The sequence below is a fragment of the Panthera pardus genome, unplaced genomic scaffold, assembly GCF_024362965.1.
Source record: "Panthera pardus isolate Hobbes unplaced genomic scaffold, ASM2436296v1 HiC_scaffold_27, whole genome shotgun sequence".
In the NCBI taxonomy this organism is placed as follows: domain Eukaryota; kingdom Metazoa; phylum Chordata; class Mammalia; order Carnivora; family Felidae; genus Panthera; species Panthera pardus.
In genome coordinates this window covers 104376707-104397859 of record NW_026526843.1, presented here as the reverse complement: position 1 = coordinate 104397859, position 21153 = coordinate 104376707, and the positions used below count along the sequence as shown (strand labels likewise).

The window sequence follows — 21153 nt, the reverse complement described above, 5'->3', positions numbered from 1 at the left end:
TCATTGGGATATTTATCTCTGTGTACTTCTGTTTATGGTTTTGTAACTATGTTATGTACTAATCTTGACTTTTTATTTCATTTAGATTTTGATGCATACAAAAGAGATGGTGCAGAAGGTAATGCTGAGCATTTTCATCATACAATGACTCTTAAATATCATACCTGGTGACGTTTTTGTATTCAAGGAAAATTGTAACCCAAATAGACTGGAAATGGCTTCTTAGGATGCCTAGTTTACGTTTATAATCCCTGCTAATGGATTATAGCTTTTTTCTTTTACTAACACTGATATGATCTAGGCGCTGCTTGAAGCCTATATGTGAGTGTTTCAAGCAAATTAGTAACAGTGCTAATTAGAGTTTACTTCCAGGCCTTTATACTGTATGTGCTATAGTGTTGTTTGTTATGATTGATTTTTTTTTTGGCACTCTTCGTATTCTCCTAAATACTGTTTGAAACTGTTACAAATTTCATATGGATTTGTACCCCTGCATTTTAAAAACCCATTATGTTTCTGCTTTATAAATTGCTGTGACCACTAAGCTCATGATACAGTGGATAGATACAGACACCCCCCTTCCTAGTCTCTTATCCTCCTTTATATTATTCAGTTCCACAGTTTGTTTCAGTTGAAACTAGACATTTCCCCTGCCCCTCTACTGTCTGTCTGTTTTAAGAAAATTAGGTAGACTTTCTTAATGGGATAGTGGCTTTCCTTTCTAGTTTATTGGTTTACGGGTTTATTGGTTTATTGATTGTACTCAATATGGACAAGATATGGACAATATGGACAATATGGACATATTGACAATATGGACAAGAATAAACATAAGCTTTTGAAAAATCAGTGGAACGTGTAATTTCTGTAGTATGGGTAATCTTGAGTTTTGTTTATGCTGATGACTCTGTTTTTGTGGTTAACTTTTATAATTTTTGCTTTTTATTAGATGAATCTTGAAGTTATTTATGGAGATACAGATTCAATTATGATAAACACCAATAGCACCAATCTGGAAGAAGTGTATAAATTGGGAAACAAGGTGATGTAATTTGATGAAATTATCTGTTTTACCTACTTTAGTGAATTCTCTTTTAACATGGAACATGTATATGTACACATGTGCTTCAGAAAATAATAAATTTAGTGCTTCTCAGCTCCTCATCTTCTTATTTTTCTTAGCTTCTAATCCAGTTGTTTGTATTAAGGGTAAAATTCAAAGGAGAGTGTTTTTTCCTTAAATGATAAATACATTTTTGCTTTGAAGAGAGTCTGAGATGTTTTCATCTTGTTTCTAAGGCTGGTGGGTGTGGTGTTCTTGTCACACCTTTTTGATGTTGGGCTTAGGCCTGGCTACAGTGATATCTCTGGGTCTTGCAAGAGGGAGGCACACTGCTTCACACCCTATGTCTACTTTCTGATAAAAGAAGAAAGCAAAAAAAAATTTTTTAATGTAAATTTAAAATATGGTCGTGTTTATACTTATCGCATTATCATGCATGAGGAGAAACATCTCTAATAGCGTTCAGGTGGATTTTATACACTGACAGATATGGAGAAATACCTGCCTACATACATACATACATACATACATACATGTACACACGTTATAATTTTTACAGGAGTATTTAAAATATATTTGAAAGGGCAAGTGGACATTTGAAAGTAATCATTTGTTGCCCCCTTATTGCAGTCGAGGTTTCTTGAGTACTTGCTGTGTTAAGATATTGTCCCAGTAACCTAGAACTAAGATATCATCTTCCAGAGTAAGAACTTCCTGCCTTTCTCCATTAATATGTGTGAAGTTTGACCTATAGCATTCACCTGAGAGCAAGCCACACGTACTGTCCTCATGTTGCACTTCAAAAAGCTGTGTATTTTCCCTGGGTGATTGGCTGTGCCTTGATCCTATCAATAAAGAGCAGGTCATGTTTTGTTTAACATACGGGTACAGGGAGATCTTAGACATTATTTTCATAGTCAAAAGTTTTACTTGTTTCTGGCCACGTATCTACTTGTTAAGCTATCTCATCTTTCTAATTTAGTAGTTTGAAGGTAAGTACGAATGAATTTAGTTTTTATTTTTTATTATCTTTTTTAATGTTTATTTAGTTTTGAGAGAGAAACAGAGAGACAAAGCATGAGCGGGGGAGGGGCAGAGAGAGAGAGAGGGAGACACGGAATTCGAAGCGGGCTCCAGGCTCTCAGCTGTCAGCACAGAGCCTGACAGGGGGCTCGAATCCACGGACCGTGAAATCATATGAGCCGAAGTCGAATGCTTAACCGACTGAGCCACTGAAGCACCTCTGACTTTAGTTTTTAGATTCAAGAAGACTATTTCTTAATTTTCGTAAATTTCCTGCGGCAGACCCAGCTAATTCTGTCCTTTGGTTGAGTGGGATGATATATTTATGTTATGGTGTATTTTTTTTAGTCTGTTTTTGTCCCTGTGCTCTTTGAATGGTTTTGCATCATACTCAACATAATACTGTGTTCTGTATCACCTGAGTAAATGCATTCTAATCTTGTGTGCATTCAAGTTCTGTTTAGATTAACTCTTGGGAATTTGTAGCATGTTCCTCTTCTCCCTAGTGGATGTTTGAGAAGCTAGTATTAATGGTCGAAATTTTCACAGGTAAAAAGTGAAGTGAATAAGTTGTACAAATTGCTTGAAATAGACATCGATGGTGTTTTCAAGTCTCTGCTACTGCTGAAGAAAAAGAAATACGCCGCTCTGGTTGTTGAGCCAACGTTGGATGGGAATTACATCACCAAACAGGAGCTGAAAGGATTAGATATAGTTAGAAGAGATTGGTGTGACCTTGCTAAAGAAACTGGAAAGTGAGTTCGGCTTTCATGTGTGCTTTTGTTGTTTGTCTTTAAAAACTTCACATAGTAATGACATGGACAAGATGTATGACTCTGCCAAGCGCAAGGACCCAACTTCTTTTTTACATATTAATGCTCCTCACTTATTGGGAGTGGAATTTTCCAGGTAGATGAAAACTTAGAAGAAGCCAAATTCACTCAGTGAGAGATACTTGCTGTAAGATACATCTTAGGAGTTGTGACTCATGATGAGGGTAAATCTTCACATATTAGCTCCCTACAGAGTTGGTTTCATTGGTGTTGGCTTGTCTCTGTTTTGTTTTGCTTTCCTGTTCTTACTAGAAAGTGCCTTGTGTTGTGTTCCTGAATCATCATAGAACCTCTTTAGGAGGTCTTTAGGAGGAACATAGTTGTTAATGTGTCCCCATGTTTTGACTTAAATATTCTGGGATTCAAAGTGCACCGTGGAGTGAGACTTTGTTCCCAACTGTATCTTTTGTGTATAAAGATTCTTAGGAATCTCTAGAAAAAAATTCCTATCAGGTTAATTTAAGAGCTGGGTCTCAAATACCCTACGTACCTCAGAAATAATAAATGTCATGGCTGACCCCCTAGCTTTGCATCTGAGACTGGAAATGGTGATACTAAGGCCTGTTTTTTTTTTTTTTTTTTTTTTGAGAGAGAGCGAGAGAGAGAGAGAGCGTGCGTACATGAACGAGGAGGGGCAGAGGGAGAGGGAGAGAGAGACTCTTAAGCAGGTTCCACGCCCAGCACAGAGCCTGACATGGAGCTTGATTTCATAACCATGAGACCATGACCTGAGCCAAAATCATGAGTCAGACGTTTAACCAAGTGAGCTACCCAGGCTCCCCAAGACCTCTTTTTTTTTTTAAAGAGTCACATTAAATTATAAAGCACCCATTTAAAAAAACCTGTATCTTTATGTATTTAATGTACCATCTTTCTAGATATTCCTGTTTTGTGAACCTGCCCAATTCTGAAAATAGAACTTTTTACTTTAAAGCAAAATTTTAAATTAATCTTAATATTGCTGAATATTCACACTTTTTACTTGTTTTCCAGTCTCCCTCTTGCTTTCCACATTGGGAGATTGAGCAGTTGTTGCTTCTGCAAAACCACTCTTGATTAGGCAAAGTTGATCATCGGAGTATAGGTCACTGTTAGCCTTTTATGAAATGAAGTTTGAAATGCTTCATTGCCCCCAAATGTACCCAAAGATGAAACTACTTTGTATAGACTGTCGATTAGAGTGTTCTCTTCAGCTTTGTGTTTTCTAAGAAAAGATGCATCATAATAGAAGTAAATTTCTCTGAGTTAGAAATGTATTAGTAATTAAAGCTATACAAATGTTTTTGTCAGGGTTCTTTTTCTGACAAATTATAATGCAGCTGTCAAAGCCTTGCTCTGCATTTTCTCAGAAATGGATAAAATATTGGCTTCCTTACTCCTTTTCTTTTTCTTTTTTCCCTTTTTTTTTTTTTTTTTTGAGGGGGTCTGGTAGAATAATAGGAAGTTTTTCAGCGATAGCATAAGGTTGGAGAACACTGAGCAATATAATGAAGCCAAAGAAAGAAGAGTTTGAAATCTTTGGTTTTTTAAAAAATTTTGCGTAAAGAGCAAAATATTTCTGCTTACCTAGTTAATGGTCATCTCAGCTTGGTGATACCAGAAATAATGTCTTGCTACTTTATGGGGAAAGTCCAATTTTTTCTTTTAAAATTTTAGCCTGTGAGCAGAATATAACTGCTTGTGAATTTTGTAGCTGCACAAATGCACTTGTGGATGGAACACATACCTTTCTCAGTGCACAGTTTGTGTGAAGCATTAGCTGCTGAATGAAAAAGGGTCTGTATGTTTAAGGGCAAACCTGACGTTCCAAGGTTGGTAAACCTTTCGGAGAGTTCGTGTAAAAAAACAAATAGTAACGGCCTTTTGGACATTAACGCTCATGTTAGCTTTTAGTACAGCTCTTGTCCACATGTAAATCTAATGGCATTTATCTTCCTTTTCTCTCCTTTATTAATAAAGTATAATATTAAAAAAATGAATCCTTCTCTTTTTTTGCAGCTTTGTCCTTGGTCAGATTCTTTCTGATCAAAGCCGAGACACTATAGTGGAAAACATTCAGAAGAGGTTAATAGAAATTGGAGAGAATGTGCTAAATGGCAGTGTCCCAGTGAGCCAGTTTGAAATTAACAAGGTAAATGTAGCATTTATTGCTGAGCCCAGCTGCTGCCATGTGTTTTTCGCCTCCTTCAGATAGTTGAAGAACCACCTCATCCTTGCAATCGAAATAAATTCTAGCTGGTGATGAAAGCCGCTTAACAACTATCTCCCCAATGGAGCATTAGCATACCGCTTCCTCTTCCAGCTGCTGGCACTGCCCTGTCTCCATCTTTTACTTGGTGGAAGCCTTGTTTCCAGAGATTGTGTAGAGTGACCTAGTTGATGTTTAGGGAACTAGCGAGTATTACCTTCTCCATGGTCCTCGTCCTCATCTATACTTGTTTGCAGAGGACAGCCTGTAAGCTTAGAGAGAGACAGAGACAAGAGTGTGTGTGTATGTGTGACTTTCACAGAAGGGGATCCTTAGAGGTATTGTAATGAGAGGGCTTTTGTGGGACATAGTTATTCAGAATTAAGATGGCGATAGCATTTTTTGTATAGCCAGAGCACTTGTGCTTTTATTTTCTTTTCAAACTATGTAATTTAGACTCTGTGGACAGTTTTAGTTGTTGAAAATAGGGAATATTTTTTTCTTACCTAATTTGAAAAATAAAACCTTGGTTTCCAAAGTGCTGTGTAATATAAGATGTTAGTTTGCAGATCTCCTTTTTTTCCTCCATTTGAAGAGTACCCTTACATATACAGAAGCTCATTCTGCAAATACCATTTTATCCATTCTGTGATAGATTACGTTGTCAGAGCTGATAGAAAAAAAGAATTTTAATGAAAAAGAATTTGATGATGATATAAAATGGAAGAGTTAAGAGTTAAAACTCTAATGATACCATCATGATACCTTATGTTAAAGTGATGCCTGTCATTTTTGCACATTTTCTTACTCTTGGAAACGTACTTTTACATTGAAGCGATTACAATACATACTATTTGGAAATGTGTTTTTGTTTACATTTTATTTATTTTTGAGAAAGGGAGAGAGAGCACAGGTGGGGGAAGGGCAGAGAGAGAGGGAGACACAGAATCGGAAGCAGGCTCCAGGCTCTGAGGTGTCAGCACACAGAGCCTGACATGGGGCTCCAACTCAGAACTGTGAGATCATGACCTGAGCCGAAGTCGGATGCTTAACCACCTGAGCCACCCCAGCACCCCAAGGAAATGTGTTTTTATTTAACATAAACAGATTTTGCCACATTTCTATGTTATCTTAAAAATGATCATGTTAATTTTGTATTTCACTGGTGCATCTTTACTTAAAAATTTTGTCTGATTATTTACATTAGTTTTGATATTATAAATAACCAGATTGAACATCTTTCCTTCTTTATCTTTTTGCTTCTGAATGAATTATATTCTTAGTTTAGGTTCCTTGGCGTGAAATATTTCAGTCAAAAGATAGGACTATCTGGAGCACCTGGGTGGCTCAGTTGGTTGAGCATCTGACTCTTGATTTCGGCTCAGCTCGTGATCCCTGGGGCGTGGGATTGAGCCCTGTATGTCATTCTCTTTGCTGAGCATGGAGCCTGCTTTGGATTCTCTCTCTCTCTCTCTCTCTCTCTCTGTCTCTGTCTCTCTGTCTCTGTCTCTGTCTCTTTCTTCCTCCACCCCTTCCTCTCTGCTTCTGCCTGCTCTCTTTCTGAAAATAAAAAAATACAGGAATATCTGTACAGCTCTTGCCACATTGCTTTGTAAAAGGGTGATAACCAATTGATTAAATAAAATGTGTGTGCCAGTGTCACCACAGATTTCCTTGTATTGGTAGTAGTTCATTGGTGATAATATCATTGATAACATTTAAATAAAATAATGCTGTCACTGTGATATGAAAGTGTCTCACTTTTGGATTTAATTTGCATTTGTTTGGTTTTTAGAGAAGATGAGTATTTGCTATGCATATCCTTAGGATTAGTATTTATTTTTAGATAAGCCATTTGTTCCTTACACCTTAACTGTGATGTCTTTAATGTCACAAAAAAAAGAGACACTCTTTTATATACAGAAGCACAAACAACTGGAAGTAACTATTAGAAGAGCACATGTGCTTTGGCACTAGCTCTTCACTTTAAGTGATGCCATGTTCACCTGTTGGCATGGCTTTACTTGTGACATCTAAACACTGATTTCCTTTCAGATTTTGTTTGGTCTGTCTCAGAAATTTGCGTGAGGAAGAGTTCAAACTGCAGTCTTCCCTTGATCACTTTTTGCATCACTTCCGCAGGTTGTATCCCTGACACTGTCTACCTTCTTAGAAACGTGGGCCCTGTATTCCAAGGAGTTCCCGGCAGGAGTTTGGAAGGCTGAATCCAAACATGACCATATTACAGGCACAATAACACTGAGCACGTGTCCCCTAGGCCACTGCACCCCCACTGTCATCTTCGCATATGAACAATGACAGTGTTACTAGTATGCCAAGAAACTGAAGTCATAGGCACACTGGCAGTGTCCAAGTTCTGATGAGCAGTCTATAGTCTTGTGATTTTTAAGTTTTTACTATTGAAATTGTTAAACTTAAAAGTAGAGAGTAGTATTATGAGTCCCCATGTATCCATCATTCAGCTGCAATAATTGTCAATTTATAGGGACATTATTATTAATCACAGTAATAGTAATAGTGTGATCAGGACTGTGCATTCATTTTTCTGTGGCAGAACTAAAATTCTAAGTCACTATCTTTATAATCTCCATTTTACTTGACATAGTGGCTGGCAGGTAACAGTTGTCCAGTGAATATTAAAAGAATTCGGTTGCTTTCTTTTTTTAAAAAATTTTTTAACGTTTATTTATTATTGAGAGACAGAGCATGAATATGGGAGGGGCAGAGAGAGGGGGAGACACAGAATCTGAAGCAGACTCCAGGCTCCGAGCTGCCAGCACAGAGCCCGAAGCGGGGCTCGAACTCCCAAACTGCGAGATCATGACCTGAGCTGAAGTCGGACACCCAACCGACTGAGCCACCCAGGCGCCCCTTCAGTTGCTTTCTTAATCTTCCATTCATCAAACATGCACTACCTCTTATAAGCACAATGCTAGATTTGGGAATATAAAATTGAATGAGCAAGGCAAGGTCCATGTTTTCAAGATGGTGATGGTCTGTCAAAGATATATTTACTGTCCCATATTTTTATACCTTTTTAAAAATAAAACGGATTTCTGCAGTGGTGATTCAAGTGCAATCAATTCTTTTTTTTTTCCTGTTTTTTTATTTTTTTTTTTTAATTTTTAAAATTTTATTTTTTTAATTTACATCCAAATTAGTTAGCATATAGTGCAACAGTGATTTCAGGGGTAGATTCCTTAATGCCCCTTACCCATTGAGCCCATCCCCCCTCCCATAACCCCTCCAGTAACCCTCTGTTTGTTCTCCATACTTAAGAGTCTCTTATGTTTTGTCCACCTCCCTATTTTTATATTATTTTTGCTTCCCTTCCCTTATGTTCATCTGTTCTGTGTCTTTAAGTCCTCATATGAGTGAACTCATATATTTGTCTTTCTCTGACTAATTTCGCTTAGCATAATACCCTCTAGTTCCATCCACGTAGTTGCAAATGGCAAGATTCATTCTTTTTGATTGCCGAGTAATACTCCGTTGTATATGTATACCACGTCTTCTTTATCCATTCATCCGTCGATGGACATTTGGGCTCTTTCCATACTTTGGCTATTGTGGATAGTGCCGCTCTAAACATGGGGGTGCATGTGTCCCTTCAAAACAGCACACCTGTATCCCTTGGATAAATACCTAGTAGTGCCATTGCTGGGTCGTAGGGTAGTTCTGGTTTTCATTTTTTGAGGAATGTCCACACTGTTTTCCAGAGTGGCTGCACCAAGCACAGTAAATTCTGATGAAAGGCCTATCCGTGTCATAGTTTTTCCTCAGTCTTGTTTACAGCAAGCTATTTATATGTCAGAGGTGATGTGTCTTGATCTCTCTCAATACTTACAATAAACGTAAACAAGTTTTAAAGAAAACTTGTGAGCAGTTCACTTTTTATGTTTTATCGCTTTCAAAGGAGAGTGGAGCAGAACAGTCTATGTGACTGGTTGTGGATGATTTTATGACAGGATATCTGTTTATCTGTAGATACCGATATTTTTGTGAACTTGGGAGGGATTGAAAATAGGAGGCTAGCCTTGGGTGGAGGAGTAAAGTGGTGAGATTTACCTTTGTAGAGATTTTAGCCCTTGTTGAAAGCAACGGAAAAACACTGTGTGTGATTTTCTGAATTACTGCAATCTTAGCTTAAATATATTTTATAAAGTAACACAAAGTACTTCACAGCTGATTTGTATAGCCCTAGCTAACTTGAGCCTAAACCACCAGGAAACATTTTTTTTAAATCAAGCCTTCAAAAACTAGCTTGTAAAATCCCCAAATAGCCTCAATCTAATAATTGGAAAGTATGTCAGATGAAATTCAGAATTTCTTAACATTGCTCTGATGTATAGTCAGTTGAAGAAGATAATGGTTTTTGTTTTTAAGTAGAGTTATATTGATTAAGATTTCTACGCAGCATTACCCATCCAAGTCAATCAAGACTCCACATAATGCAGGTTGGAGGAGATTCAAATACGTGGAGCATTTCCTAGGCACTCTCTGGCCCTGAGTGTATGATTTACAAAGTGGACATGACACGGGTATGTGCCGCCCTTTGGAGAACCTGCTTTATTCCTACTACAGCATTTCTCAGAGTTCCTGCTCTCAGGACACTTGCACAGTCTTAAAATATTGAGGGTGGCAAGAGATTTTGTTTATGTGTGGTCTATATTCATATTTACTGTTAGAAATGAAAACTGAGAAGTTTTAAAAACATTTATTTGTTTAGAAATAGCAATAAGCCCAGTATGTGATTCAAAAATAACATTTTTCCTTGAAATAACTATGTATTTCAAAACAAAGAAAAATTAGCCAGAGGAGTGGCATCATTTTACAATTTTGCATATCTCTTCAATGTCTAGTTTGGTAGAAGACATCTGGATTCTCATATCCACTTGAATGTCCAGTCTCTTGTCGCGTGTGGTTTTGGTTGAGGTATAGGAAGAAAATCATTTTCACACAAATACGTAGTTGGAAAAAGGAGAAATATTTCACTACTTTTTTCAGATAGTTGTAATGTATATTCTCCTTTGATTCTACACCACTATTATCTAAATGCTATTTTAAAAATTTTTTTTCATATTTTATTTGAGAGAGAGAGAATCCCAAGCGGGCTCTGCACTGTCAGCACAGAGCCTGATGCAGGGCTCGAACTCAGGAACTGTGAGATCATGACCTGAGCCAAAATCAAGAGTCAGATGCTTAACCAGCTGAGCCACCCAGTCTCACCTAAGTGGTATTTTCTTAAAGGCTATTTGTAATGGGGAAATCTGAAACCTTATCAGGGAACTTTTCATAATCTCACATTAAAATCTGTTGGTCTGTGTTGTACTTGGAATAGATACTTGACTCATGCAAAGCATTATGCATTGGCCATTTATGAAATGATAGTTCTGGCAGTTGTACAGACCTTCCAAATATTGAGTGCATTTTATTGTAGATTATTCAAAATCACATTTTAAAATATTTCCTGCTAATAGCATTAGAAAAGTCTTTAAGGATAGAAAAGCTGTCAAGCTCACACACACGCAACTAGTTTTCCAAAATTCTAATTTGTGCTTAAAAGTTTGAATTTTACCTTAGGCAATACATATTGCCACTTGTTTGTCTTCAGGTTGCAGGTTCACTCCGTTTTTTTTTTGAGAAATTGTCTGCTGAAGACCCAAGTTAGAATAGTAGTAGTTGGCTCATCATTCTTGTAAGGAAAAACTGTTCTATGAAAAAGGCAGCTAGTTTGGCTTGCAAGTCTGAATATTTGCACAAGTGCTTTCCGTCGAGTAAGCTTCATTCTTTAGTATACGATAGACATGGCTTATGTGTAATTCTTATCTTGCCACACAAAATATTAGCCTTGTATTCAGGGTCAGGAGCTGAAAAATCTAAAACTTTTTGCTGTTTCATAAAGGACATTCATTTTTAGAATTTTTTATTTTAGAGAGAGAGTGCGTGTGTGAATGGGGGAGGGGAGAGAGAGCGAGCGCACAAGCAAGAATCTCAACCAGGTTCCACGTTCAGCACGGAGCCTGACACGGGGCTCAGTCCCATGACCCTGGGATCGTGACCCATGCAGAAATCAAGAGTTGGACCCTCAACCAACTGAACGACCCAGGCACCCCATTAAGGACATTCTCAAGTGAAACTGGTTTCTTTTGTTTTTTCTTTCTTCTTTTTTCCTTTTCTTTTTTTTCTTTTGAGAACTCTGGGCGCGTGGTGGCAAAGAATACCAGGAACGGTACCACACTTTGGTGTGGCAGCCCCCGTTCATGTTTATGAGGCATCAGGATCTTTACCTACCACTGCTTCTGCATTACGAGTGCCAACAGTATCGTTAGAAGAATAATTTTGACCTCTCACCTTCCTAAAAGGGTGCCCGGAACCCCCACAGGTCTGCAGAGCACATTTAGGTGATGCAGTCATGCGGCGCCCTGTTCCCTGCCCTTCCTCTTGTATTTTGAAACCCACCACAGGGCTAGATCCCTTCCTTCTCCCCTTTGTGCATACTGAGTTCTAGTCCAGTAGACTGTATTTTGTGTCACCTCTTCTTTGAACTTTTGCTTTTATCTCTGCCCAGAATGTTCTTGCTCTTGTCACCTTGTCTTAAAATCCTGTTTTTCTTCACATGCCAGCTCAAGTTTTTTCTCCTGTGATTTCTATTCTCAGATGATAATGATCTTTGCCTCTAAACTCTCTCCCTAACACTTTGCTCCACATCTCCCTTAGGGCACATGTAGCTTATTTTTGAGGTTTCATTTGTGGAATGGGGAATCTTCTAATAGCAGATGACTTAGAACCAGTGACTGTCTTACTCATCTCTCAGTACTTTACAGTGCTTGAACTTAGTTAATTATTGCAGAGTGAGCAAAATCATTTATTCTGCAAACCTTGGGTTGCCCTTGTACGCCAAGAATGGTCGTGAGTGTTGTGGATGCAGCGGCAAGCAAGGCTGACCTGTTCCTGCCCTCGTGGGGCCGACTTTGTGCTTGCAGCTCACTCATTCTGCCTTTCTGGAGCTGAAAGTGAGTGTTAAGTCCACCGATTTCTGGTACCTTTGAGATTTATGTAGGCTAGAGAAGCCTTTGGGAAACATCGTTCAGTCAGAGTAACTGCTCTGCATCAGTCCTTACTAACCAGTTAATTCAGGGAGAGAACTGCAAACATGAGGAGAAACTCTAAAGGCTTCACAGGAAACTGAATTTATAGTCTTAATTTCTTATAGCCAAGTATTACATGCCATGGCCCATAAACTTGTATTTCTTTTTTGCCAGAGTTCCATTTGGTCATATTAGTTACTCAATGAAGGAGGGAGGAGTCTTGTGGATGGAATGTGTGTGGACTGTGGCACTGTTTCCTACATGCAGCTTCTGTCCATCTTATGTTTCTGTGGCTGATAGGATTCTAGGAAAGATGTATTTAGTGTCTATCTGTGTGAGAAGGGTTTTATTTTAAACCGTGGGGCTTTTTGTTTCCTCTTTTCCTCTTTTAGGCATTGACCAAGGATCCCCAGGATTACCCTGATAAGAAAAGCCTACCTCATGTACATGTTGCCCTCTGGATAAATTCTCAAGGAGGCAGAAAGGTGAAAGCTGGAGATACCGTGTCGTATGTCATCTGTCAGGTAAAATTGTAGTAATTAATAAGACTCCCAGACCTCTTAACCTATAGTAAACTTCAGATCACCACAGTGTCTTACTTCGTGTTCTTCCAAACAATTGGTCCTGTAAAGAGATGGGTTAGTCTGGTTGGTTTTATAATATTTGAAGCCTTAGTCACAAGTATGAGGTATGTTATTAAAATTTTCCTAAAGCATTTAAGACCACTGTCCCGGTTCACTTGAAATTATCTTGGTGAGACAGATGCATGACAGTGGTTGCTGTTTCACCCCTAAATTGACTTGAGTGATAATGTGTGTAAGTTTGGTCACATGTCCAACAGGAGTCTGTTATTCCTTTTGCCATAGTTTCCATTAGGAATACTGTCAGGAGGGGTGCCTGGGTGGCTCAGTCGGTTAAGCGTCCGACTTCAGCTCAGGTCACGATCTCGCGGTCCGCGAGTTCGAGCCCCGCGTCGGGCTCTGGGCTGATGGCTCAGAGCCTGGAGCTTGCTTCCGATTCTGTGTCTCCCTCTCTCTCTCTGCCCCTCCCCCGTTCATGCTGTGTCTCTCTCTGTCTCACAAATAAATAAACGTTAAAAAAAAAATTAAAAAAAAAAAAAAAAGGAATACTGTCAGGATAAGAGAGCGGATGCATGTTTCCCTAGCCTGTGTTCGAATAGTCCCTTGAAAAAAGTGTGAAGTACTTGGTAATATGGAGAAAAGTGATGGATCCTAAAAACATTCCTTAGGAAGAAAACACAAATTATCTAACCACTTTGGGGTCTTTTCTTTATTTTGAGTGGCAGTGGCCTAGAACCCACCTCCTTGCCTTCTCCCTCTTCCATGAGGCACCTCTGAGGAACCTCTAACCCCTCTGGAACACAAGTTTATACCACTAACCAGTTTCTTTGGAGAGGAGCATGCCTTTAACAGGGATGGGGAAAGATGGTAGGACAGAAGAGTAGTTTTTTTCTTTGAACGCACTTAACTCCAGTTGGAGCAAAGGAGAGGTCTCATCTCTTTCTCCTATTAAAAAAAAAAGTCACAGCCTCTATCCAAATTCTTTAAAATTAATTGTGGTGTGGTATACTTACCAAAAGGCATAATTCATCTGTGTAAGATTTTGTTTTTAATTAATTATTGCGTTCTGTCATTACAGTGGAAAAAATGAGATAAGCCTTGAACTTCATTGCATTATGATTGATCTTTGTCAAACTACAGTCAGTGTGTTTTTAAAACATAGAGTCTTTTCAGAATTTAAAAATTAGCTGCTAATATCTGCTCGGTATCACAGATGACGTACATAACAAATGATTTAAGTACATGGACAGGAATCAGCACTTGACTCTGTCTCCCTCCTAGGGTTACCCTTGATTAAGAACTGTTACAGAAAGCCAGTTCCTGCAGGAAAATATTTCCATAAATGTCTGACTCGCTCAATCCCTTAATGTGCTTTGCATATTGCCTCTGACAAGTCTCATCTCAAAAAAACAATTTTCATATTATGCAAATAAAGATTTTGGTAAATAGGCTAGTTTTGTTTCACTTAAGATTTCACATACATGGAAAAGCTCTTAGATTATTAGTGACAGGAACAGATGGCAATGCAGCTTTGAAAATCATATAGGTTCTGGGAAATGACATCTAATAATGAAATCCAGCCAAAATTATGTTTTGGCTAAACCTGGAGTGGAGATGTGTGGTAGTGTGATCGATGTATTTAGAAGTCCGGGTTATGTTCCTTGATGTCTAGATATTAGGTCTTAAGCTTGCTTTTTCTCGGGTCTTACTGAGCTAGAAAAGCTCAAAAAATGCTGACGCTGATATAGTGCGATAAATCCATTTTGATGTATTGTCAATATTTCCCCCATCCACTGGTGCTGGGCCTTAACTTACTTGTTAAAACTACAGTTCATGTTTCTTTTTATGAAGTCTTCTCATTGTGTCCCAGGAAAAGCTGCAGGACTTGCATTTGCCCCTGTCCCCTGGCAGCGGGGCAAGCCTGCTTTGAGGATGTTTGTGAGCCAGAGTTGCCTACCTTTTTTGCTTTTAAGGACTCAACACTATTCTGTTTCCAAACACAACCATCTATTTAGAATCTCTTTTTGATATTTTGAAGAGTACTTTACTGCTCTAAGCAAAGGTGTCCTCTGCAAATAGTCTGTCTCCTAGACAGGTTCCGTTTTGTTTAAAATTTCTAATTAAAATTCGACTATAGTACTCTACTGATAATTTACTCAGACTATAAATTCAGATGAGTTCAGAGAGTAATGTTTTTGGTGTCTGATTTATATTGTAGTTCGTCGGCTTGTAAAGCCTACATGAATTATTTGCTGAGATCTTAAATCAACTTCCACCTAATGGTTAAGTTTTAAATCCTTAATTATTTAACTTTCATTAGACATAATTTCCATAAGGCATGCCTTTAACATAATTGTTTTAAGGGGCCCCCTTGTACACCCATTTAAATAACTTTTTTCCATTAGTTTCCTTCTAAAGATGATGACATAGTTTTGAATGAATTGATTGCACCTGGTTGTCTATGTGAAGTATGTACTTTGTGAACTTTGTGAATTACTACGTAGGCACTTAATGCCAGACGAACATTGCTTGTTAATCAGTTTTTAAAGCGTATGCTGTGTGTTACTGCATATACCGTGGGATCTTGCTAGGTTGGAGAATTAGGTCTGTGAGGGATAGATCTTATGTCACGGCCTGAATGTTTTTCCAACACAACATAGCAAAACCTGTCTTACCAATTCTTTTGAATTTAGTCATGTTTGGGCTCAGATTTTTTAAATACAGCAAGAACTATGATTGGGTTGGGGCACCTGGGTGGCTCAGTCAGTGAAGCATCTGATCCTTGTTATCAACTCAGGTCTTGATCTCAGGGTTGTGACTTCAAGCTCCCCGCATTGGGCTCCGTGCTAGAAAAGAAAAAAAAAAAGAAATCTATTTGTGTCAGTGTGAAAACTGGTCTTTTGTGTGGTTATTTAAAATAAAAACTTTCTTAACTTGAGGATATGCTTAGAAATTTTCAACTGCTTTTTGAAAACTTGCCTTACTCTGAGAATATCTTCTAATATACTGGAAAGTAACTCACGTGCCTTCAAAAAAAAATTGCCTCTACAATTTGATTTTTATTTACCATTAAAAAGTACTTAACATTGTTGTAATCTTAAGAACAGACTAGATTTTTTTTGTTCATTTATTTATTTTGAGAGAGAGAGAGAGAGAGAGCACGAGCAGGGGGAGGGGCAGAGAGACGGAGGGAGGGAGAGAATCCCAAGCAGACTCCATGTTATCAGCACACAGCCTGATGCAGGGCTCAATCTCACAAACCACGAGATCATGACCTGAGCCAAAACTAGGAGCTGGATGTTTAACCAATTGAGCCACCTAGGCGCCCGAAGGACAGACAAGTTTTAAAAAAAAAAAAAAATAGAATTCTCTAAATTAGTCAAGTTTCAGGTGTGTGTTAACAAAGTCAGTCTCAATACAGGTGTGGTGCATAGAGACACTGCCCAGGGATTTTTCACACCGTTTTTGTCCTTAACCGTCATCTTACCCTCCTCTCATGATTCAGACTTCTCAAAGGGCAACAATTAAAGTTGATGAATTCTGCCTAATTTGTTTTTACCATGTTGTGAACTCCTGAAAAATAATTAAATGGCAAGTTTTTCAATCCAAGGTTTGCTTTCTTTCTAGGTGTTTCATTATATCCCAGACCAGGTAGGACCTAGTTGATAAATATCTCCGTTTGTTTCCCTCAGGAGCCTTGCCAGATAAAGAGGCCTCTGCCTCCAGTCTGGTGAAGACAGTGGCGTGCAAGTAGCCTCTTCTTGGGTTGGGTTCTGAGAAGGGGCTGAGTGTAGCAGGAATGAAAGAATGGGGTTCATGTTATCTATTTGGCAGAGCAGCTGAGCATTGTGAATAGTTAAAATTGACTAGTCTGATGGGGCGCCTGGGTGGCTCAGTCTGTTCAGCGGCCAACTTCGGCTCAGGTCATGATCTCACAGTGTGTGAGTTTGAGCCCCATGTCAGGCTCTTGTGCTGGCACCTCGGAGCCTGCTTCGAATTCTTTGTCTCTCTCTCTCTCTCTCTGCCCCTCCCCCCTCGCCCTCTGTCTCTCTCTCTCTCCAAAATAAATAAACATTTTAAAAAATTGACTAGTCTGAATGTAAAATTCTGTTGTTGACAAGAGGAGGTATGGAGCAAATTGTTGGATGACTTGTAGAGTCACAGATGTTGGTGACCTCACCCACAGGGCTGTGGATCAATTATATAGAATTCCATGGCTTTTTATAAAGAGGAAACCTTTGAGGGGCCCCTGGGTGGCTCAGTTCCTTAAGAGTCTGACTTCAGCTCCCGGTATGATTTCACGGTTCGTGGGTCCAAGCCCCACACCGGGTTCTCTGCTGTCAGCACAGAGCCTGCCTCAGATCCTCTGTCTCCCTCTCTCTCTGCCCCTCCCAGCTCTTGCTCTCTCTGTCTCTCCCAAAAATAAATCAATAAACGTTGTTTTTTTTTTTAAAAGAGCCTTTGAAAAGATACTCTCTGACCCATCTTTCTTTCCTCGAGGAGAGCCATGTAAACAGTACGAAATGGCATGCCCCTCATTCCACCGGCCAGATATTTTGCTTCTAGAGCATTGCCATTCCACCAAGATGGCTCATTAATTTTATTCCTATTATATCTTCTATATGAGTCACTACTCTGTGGGTTTCATACTCCTATCTTGACCGCTTGCTCATTTGTTTCTCAATACATATAGCTCCTCAAAGAAAATATTACCCCTAGGGGGGCCTTTAAGATGAGATTATGACTAGAATCCTTGCATGAAGGGATTGTATTCACATGGTAAAAGGACCACACATGCCTTTTCTCATTACTCCTAAAAGGCCTTTCTGGCTAGATTGATAGGTAGCAAGTCTTCTCAGTGTGCTTCTGTGATATGGCAGGTGGAATTATTTAATCTAGTCATGCCATCTTGTTGGTTTCATGTTTCAACAAAAAATAGAACACAACACATGCTGGATTTACATTCTTGGACAGTGGGTGACATGTTTTCCTTGATCTTCCTACTCTTAGATACATATGAAATGTTCACCAATAGGTCAAAAGGACTTCTTGGTGTTTGTAATTGAATACATAAAATTTGAATTGTTGTCCCTCTTTGTGGCCAGGCAAGTATGTGCGATTGAATTTCTTAACAGCTACCTGTGCCGTGTCCTTTTGTAGGATGGGTCAAACCTCAGTGCGAGTCAGAGGGCCTATGCACCCGAGCAGCTACAGAAACAGGACAATTTAACCATTGACACCCAGTACTACCTGGCTCAGCAGATCCACCCGGTCGTGGCTCGGATCTGTGAGCCAATAGACGGAATCGATGCTGTCCTCATTGCAACGTGGTTAGGTAAGTGTCCCCAGCTCACATAGCCTCTTACCCGGCTGCCTATACCAGCAGCCGTGGTCCTCCCTCAACTGTTGCAAGCCTTGTTTATCGGCACGGTATGTGTCGAGCACTTCTTTGTTTATAGTTGGGTATTTATTTTTGTGGTTGGTTGATTACTGCCTGTCTCCCTTCATAGGCTTTTGCTCCCTCTGTAGCCACATGCCTGCTCCACAGTAGGCACTCAGTCAGTAAATGTCGAGGGAAGAGAGGGAAGGCAGGAGAAGGGAGGAGGAGAAGATTGTAGGCATAGTTCCAGTGTCTGAGCTTACGTTGTCGTAGCTTTAATCGGTGAACTTCTATTAATAAGGAGATTGATGGTATCGTGATGGGTGGTTTATCTTGTCTCTATCTCTAAATGTATTTTTGTATAAAGTGAGAGTACACAGCTTTTTTTAAAGAGTAAGAGTAAAAAGTTTAATTTTTTTTATACAATTCCCTGTGAGTATCCTACTCTCACTTTATTTTAAATTCTTTGAAAACCAGACTTGCTGTTACCTTCTAGGAATGAGCTGATTCCTAATTGGTCATCATCCCAGGAGGTATTGGTCAACGCCAAAACTTCTGTGTTTTGACTTCTTCCTGTGTCACCAGACTGTCATCTCTTGCTTACAGATACATTTCGTTACTTGCTCTGACTTCATTTCTAGATGGCCCGCATGGAAAGGGTTACAGTGCTTTAAGATGTCTACTCTCTTTCCCATTGTCCGCAAAGATGAGTATTTTTAGAATACTGCCTAATAAAGTCCTTAGATGACGCCTCGCAATCTGTAAGTGAAGTCCAGGTGCCACTGACATCTCACAGTCTTTAACTCTGGCAGTTGTAGACTCTGACTTTGGAGCTCCAACCTGTATTTTTAGCCTTATTTCTTAATCGGTATACTTAGGGTCCCCTTAATAATGTGGCATTGCTCATTCTGTCCCTACTTCATGGAAAATTCTCCCCCTCTTCTCATTGAAATGTCTGACTTAAGACATGGGTGTTGACATCATAGGGACTTGGGTGTCCATGCTGGTTCTGTGTTTCACAAGCTCTGTGGCTTTCACAAGCCTCCAAACCTTGTTCAAAGCCTTGGTTTCTGGAATCGTAAGGCGGAGTTGCTCTGAGGGGGCAATAGGCTGATGCACGGGTGAACCTCTGCCCGGGCCTGGAGCAGAGAGGGTGCTGTTAGCAGCCACGCCCTGCGCTCCTGCCCGGCCTCTGTGTCCACGGCCTCTCCAGTCCCTAAGGTTTATACGTAGTTAGTGCTCACTCTGCATGTGTGGACCCGGATGTGTGCCATCCTGCCCCTGGTGAGCATTTTCCTGAGCTTCTGCCTGCTAGCCCTGACTCCACTCTTCTGCCAGTGTCTGCTCTGGAAGTGGAAACTTATTTTTGACCTTTGCCTAAGCAGAACATAATTAGGATGATAAAATCTGCTACCCAAATCGTCATATAATGTGTTCTCAGAGTTGAATTGTATTTGATGATGTTTATAAATCCTCAGCTGGGAGGAGGGGCATCGAAGCACACAGTAGTTGTTAGCTTCCTTCTTTCTCATCTCCGCATTGGGTGCTGCTCTGTCGGATACCATACTAAGTACTTTGTATATGTTATCTCATTTAATCTTTGCAAGAACCTCATGAGGGTGTGTTGTATTCGCTCCATTTTACAGAGAAGGAATCAGAGGCTCAGAGAGGTAACTAACTCGGTCTTGTCACATAGCTAGTAAGGGGACTGGCTGCGTTTGGATGGGACGCAGCTCTCTGTGAACTCCAAAGCTCTTCACCGCTGCACCACCCTCTACTACCTGTTCTTAGCTCTGAGAGGCGATGACACAGCTCTTCAAGCAGGAGTGGAGTGGTGTGGATGTGAAGGCAGAGGAATTTCATCTTCATGCGCCCTCCTCTCCCTGTTGCACCCACCAGTGAACATTCGCAGTAAAAACCCCCCAAGAAGAACCATTTTTTGAAAGAGTAGGGCTCCCAGTTTTTCCATTTGTACCACCTCACCAAGAACCTATTCTAGAGGCTAATTGCTATCCTTTCCTTCCCTGGTGTGAAATTTCCCAGTGGCCCGGCACTGAGCAGGAGTAGATGGATGAAGTGCCCCCCTGCCCCGGCCCCGAGTGACACATAGTCAGCACTGAGCCTCGCAGCAAGGGTGGTGGAGCCTGCCTGGTGGGTAACCCGATACCCGCTCGTGCATCTCAGTACTGGTCCCAGAGGGACCCTGAAGGATTTTGTCGGTTCTGGGGTCATATTTAAGGTAGTTCTAAGTTAAACAGTGGACACATTTTGACTTGCTTAAAGACAGACTTGATCCTAATTGCCACTGCCCTGTGGTCACAGGCTCTGCCTTATGAATCCAGTTTTCACAAATCATTTTCCAAGCCGGTAGCCCCATGGGTCCTGTCTGCAGAGGGTTCGTGTTATTACTGACCAGGCTCACTGTGCGCCCGGAGCCCTCCGTACTTGGGCACAGCTCCACCCAGCCTCCACCTCTCCTAGCCCATCACCCGCCACCTCTTGGTGCCAGGTAGCCACTCAGAGCTACTGGGAAGATCTGTGTCTTTGGCTCCCAAGGAGCTGCTGTGACTCCCCCTTTTTACCTTCCAGTGTTTATCTTGTGCCGCTTGGCAGTGGGTCTTCGGCCGAGGGCCTGTGAAGTTGTCTCCATTGTGCTGTCCCCTCGTCCTGTGCTCGTCCTCTGCTCCCACGGCAGCTCCTGTTGTTACCGGCGCTGTCCGCATCTCTGCCTGTATTAGTGAGAAACCCCCAGTCCTTTCTCTCTCCCTCTTTGCCCATAGGAGGTCCATGTGCATGAAGTGCAGGACTGCAAATGTCGTGGACCATGAAGGTCTGTAGAAAACGTGGAAGCTCCCCAGGCGGCTCTGTGCCCGCCTTTGCTCCCTGCCCTCTGCAGGAGCCATGTTCTGATCTGCATCCTTTATCCCTCCCCCGCCCCCCCAGAGAAAAATCAGGATGGCTGTTTTTCACTAG

General features: G+C 40.4%; 1 protein-coding gene across 2 annotated transcripts in view; it reads left to right on the top strand.

Moving 5' to 3' along the window:
• Positions 1-21153, top strand: part of POLA1 (DNA polymerase alpha 1, catalytic subunit) — a 300188-nt gene that overhangs the window by 116477 nt on the left and 162558 nt on the right. For both annotated transcript variants that reach the window (XM_019419738.2, XM_019419737.2), the window contains exons 27-32: positions 86-118; positions 950-1042; positions 2636-2841; positions 4918-5050; positions 12612-12743; positions 17961-18135. In XM_019419738.2, coding sequence (XP_019275283.2) covers positions 86-118; positions 950-1042; positions 2636-2841; positions 4918-5050; positions 12612-12743; positions 17961-18135 — 772 coding nt within the window. The remainder of the gene's footprint in view (positions 1-85; positions 119-949; positions 1043-2635; positions 2842-4917; positions 5051-12611; positions 12744-17960; positions 18136-21153) is intronic.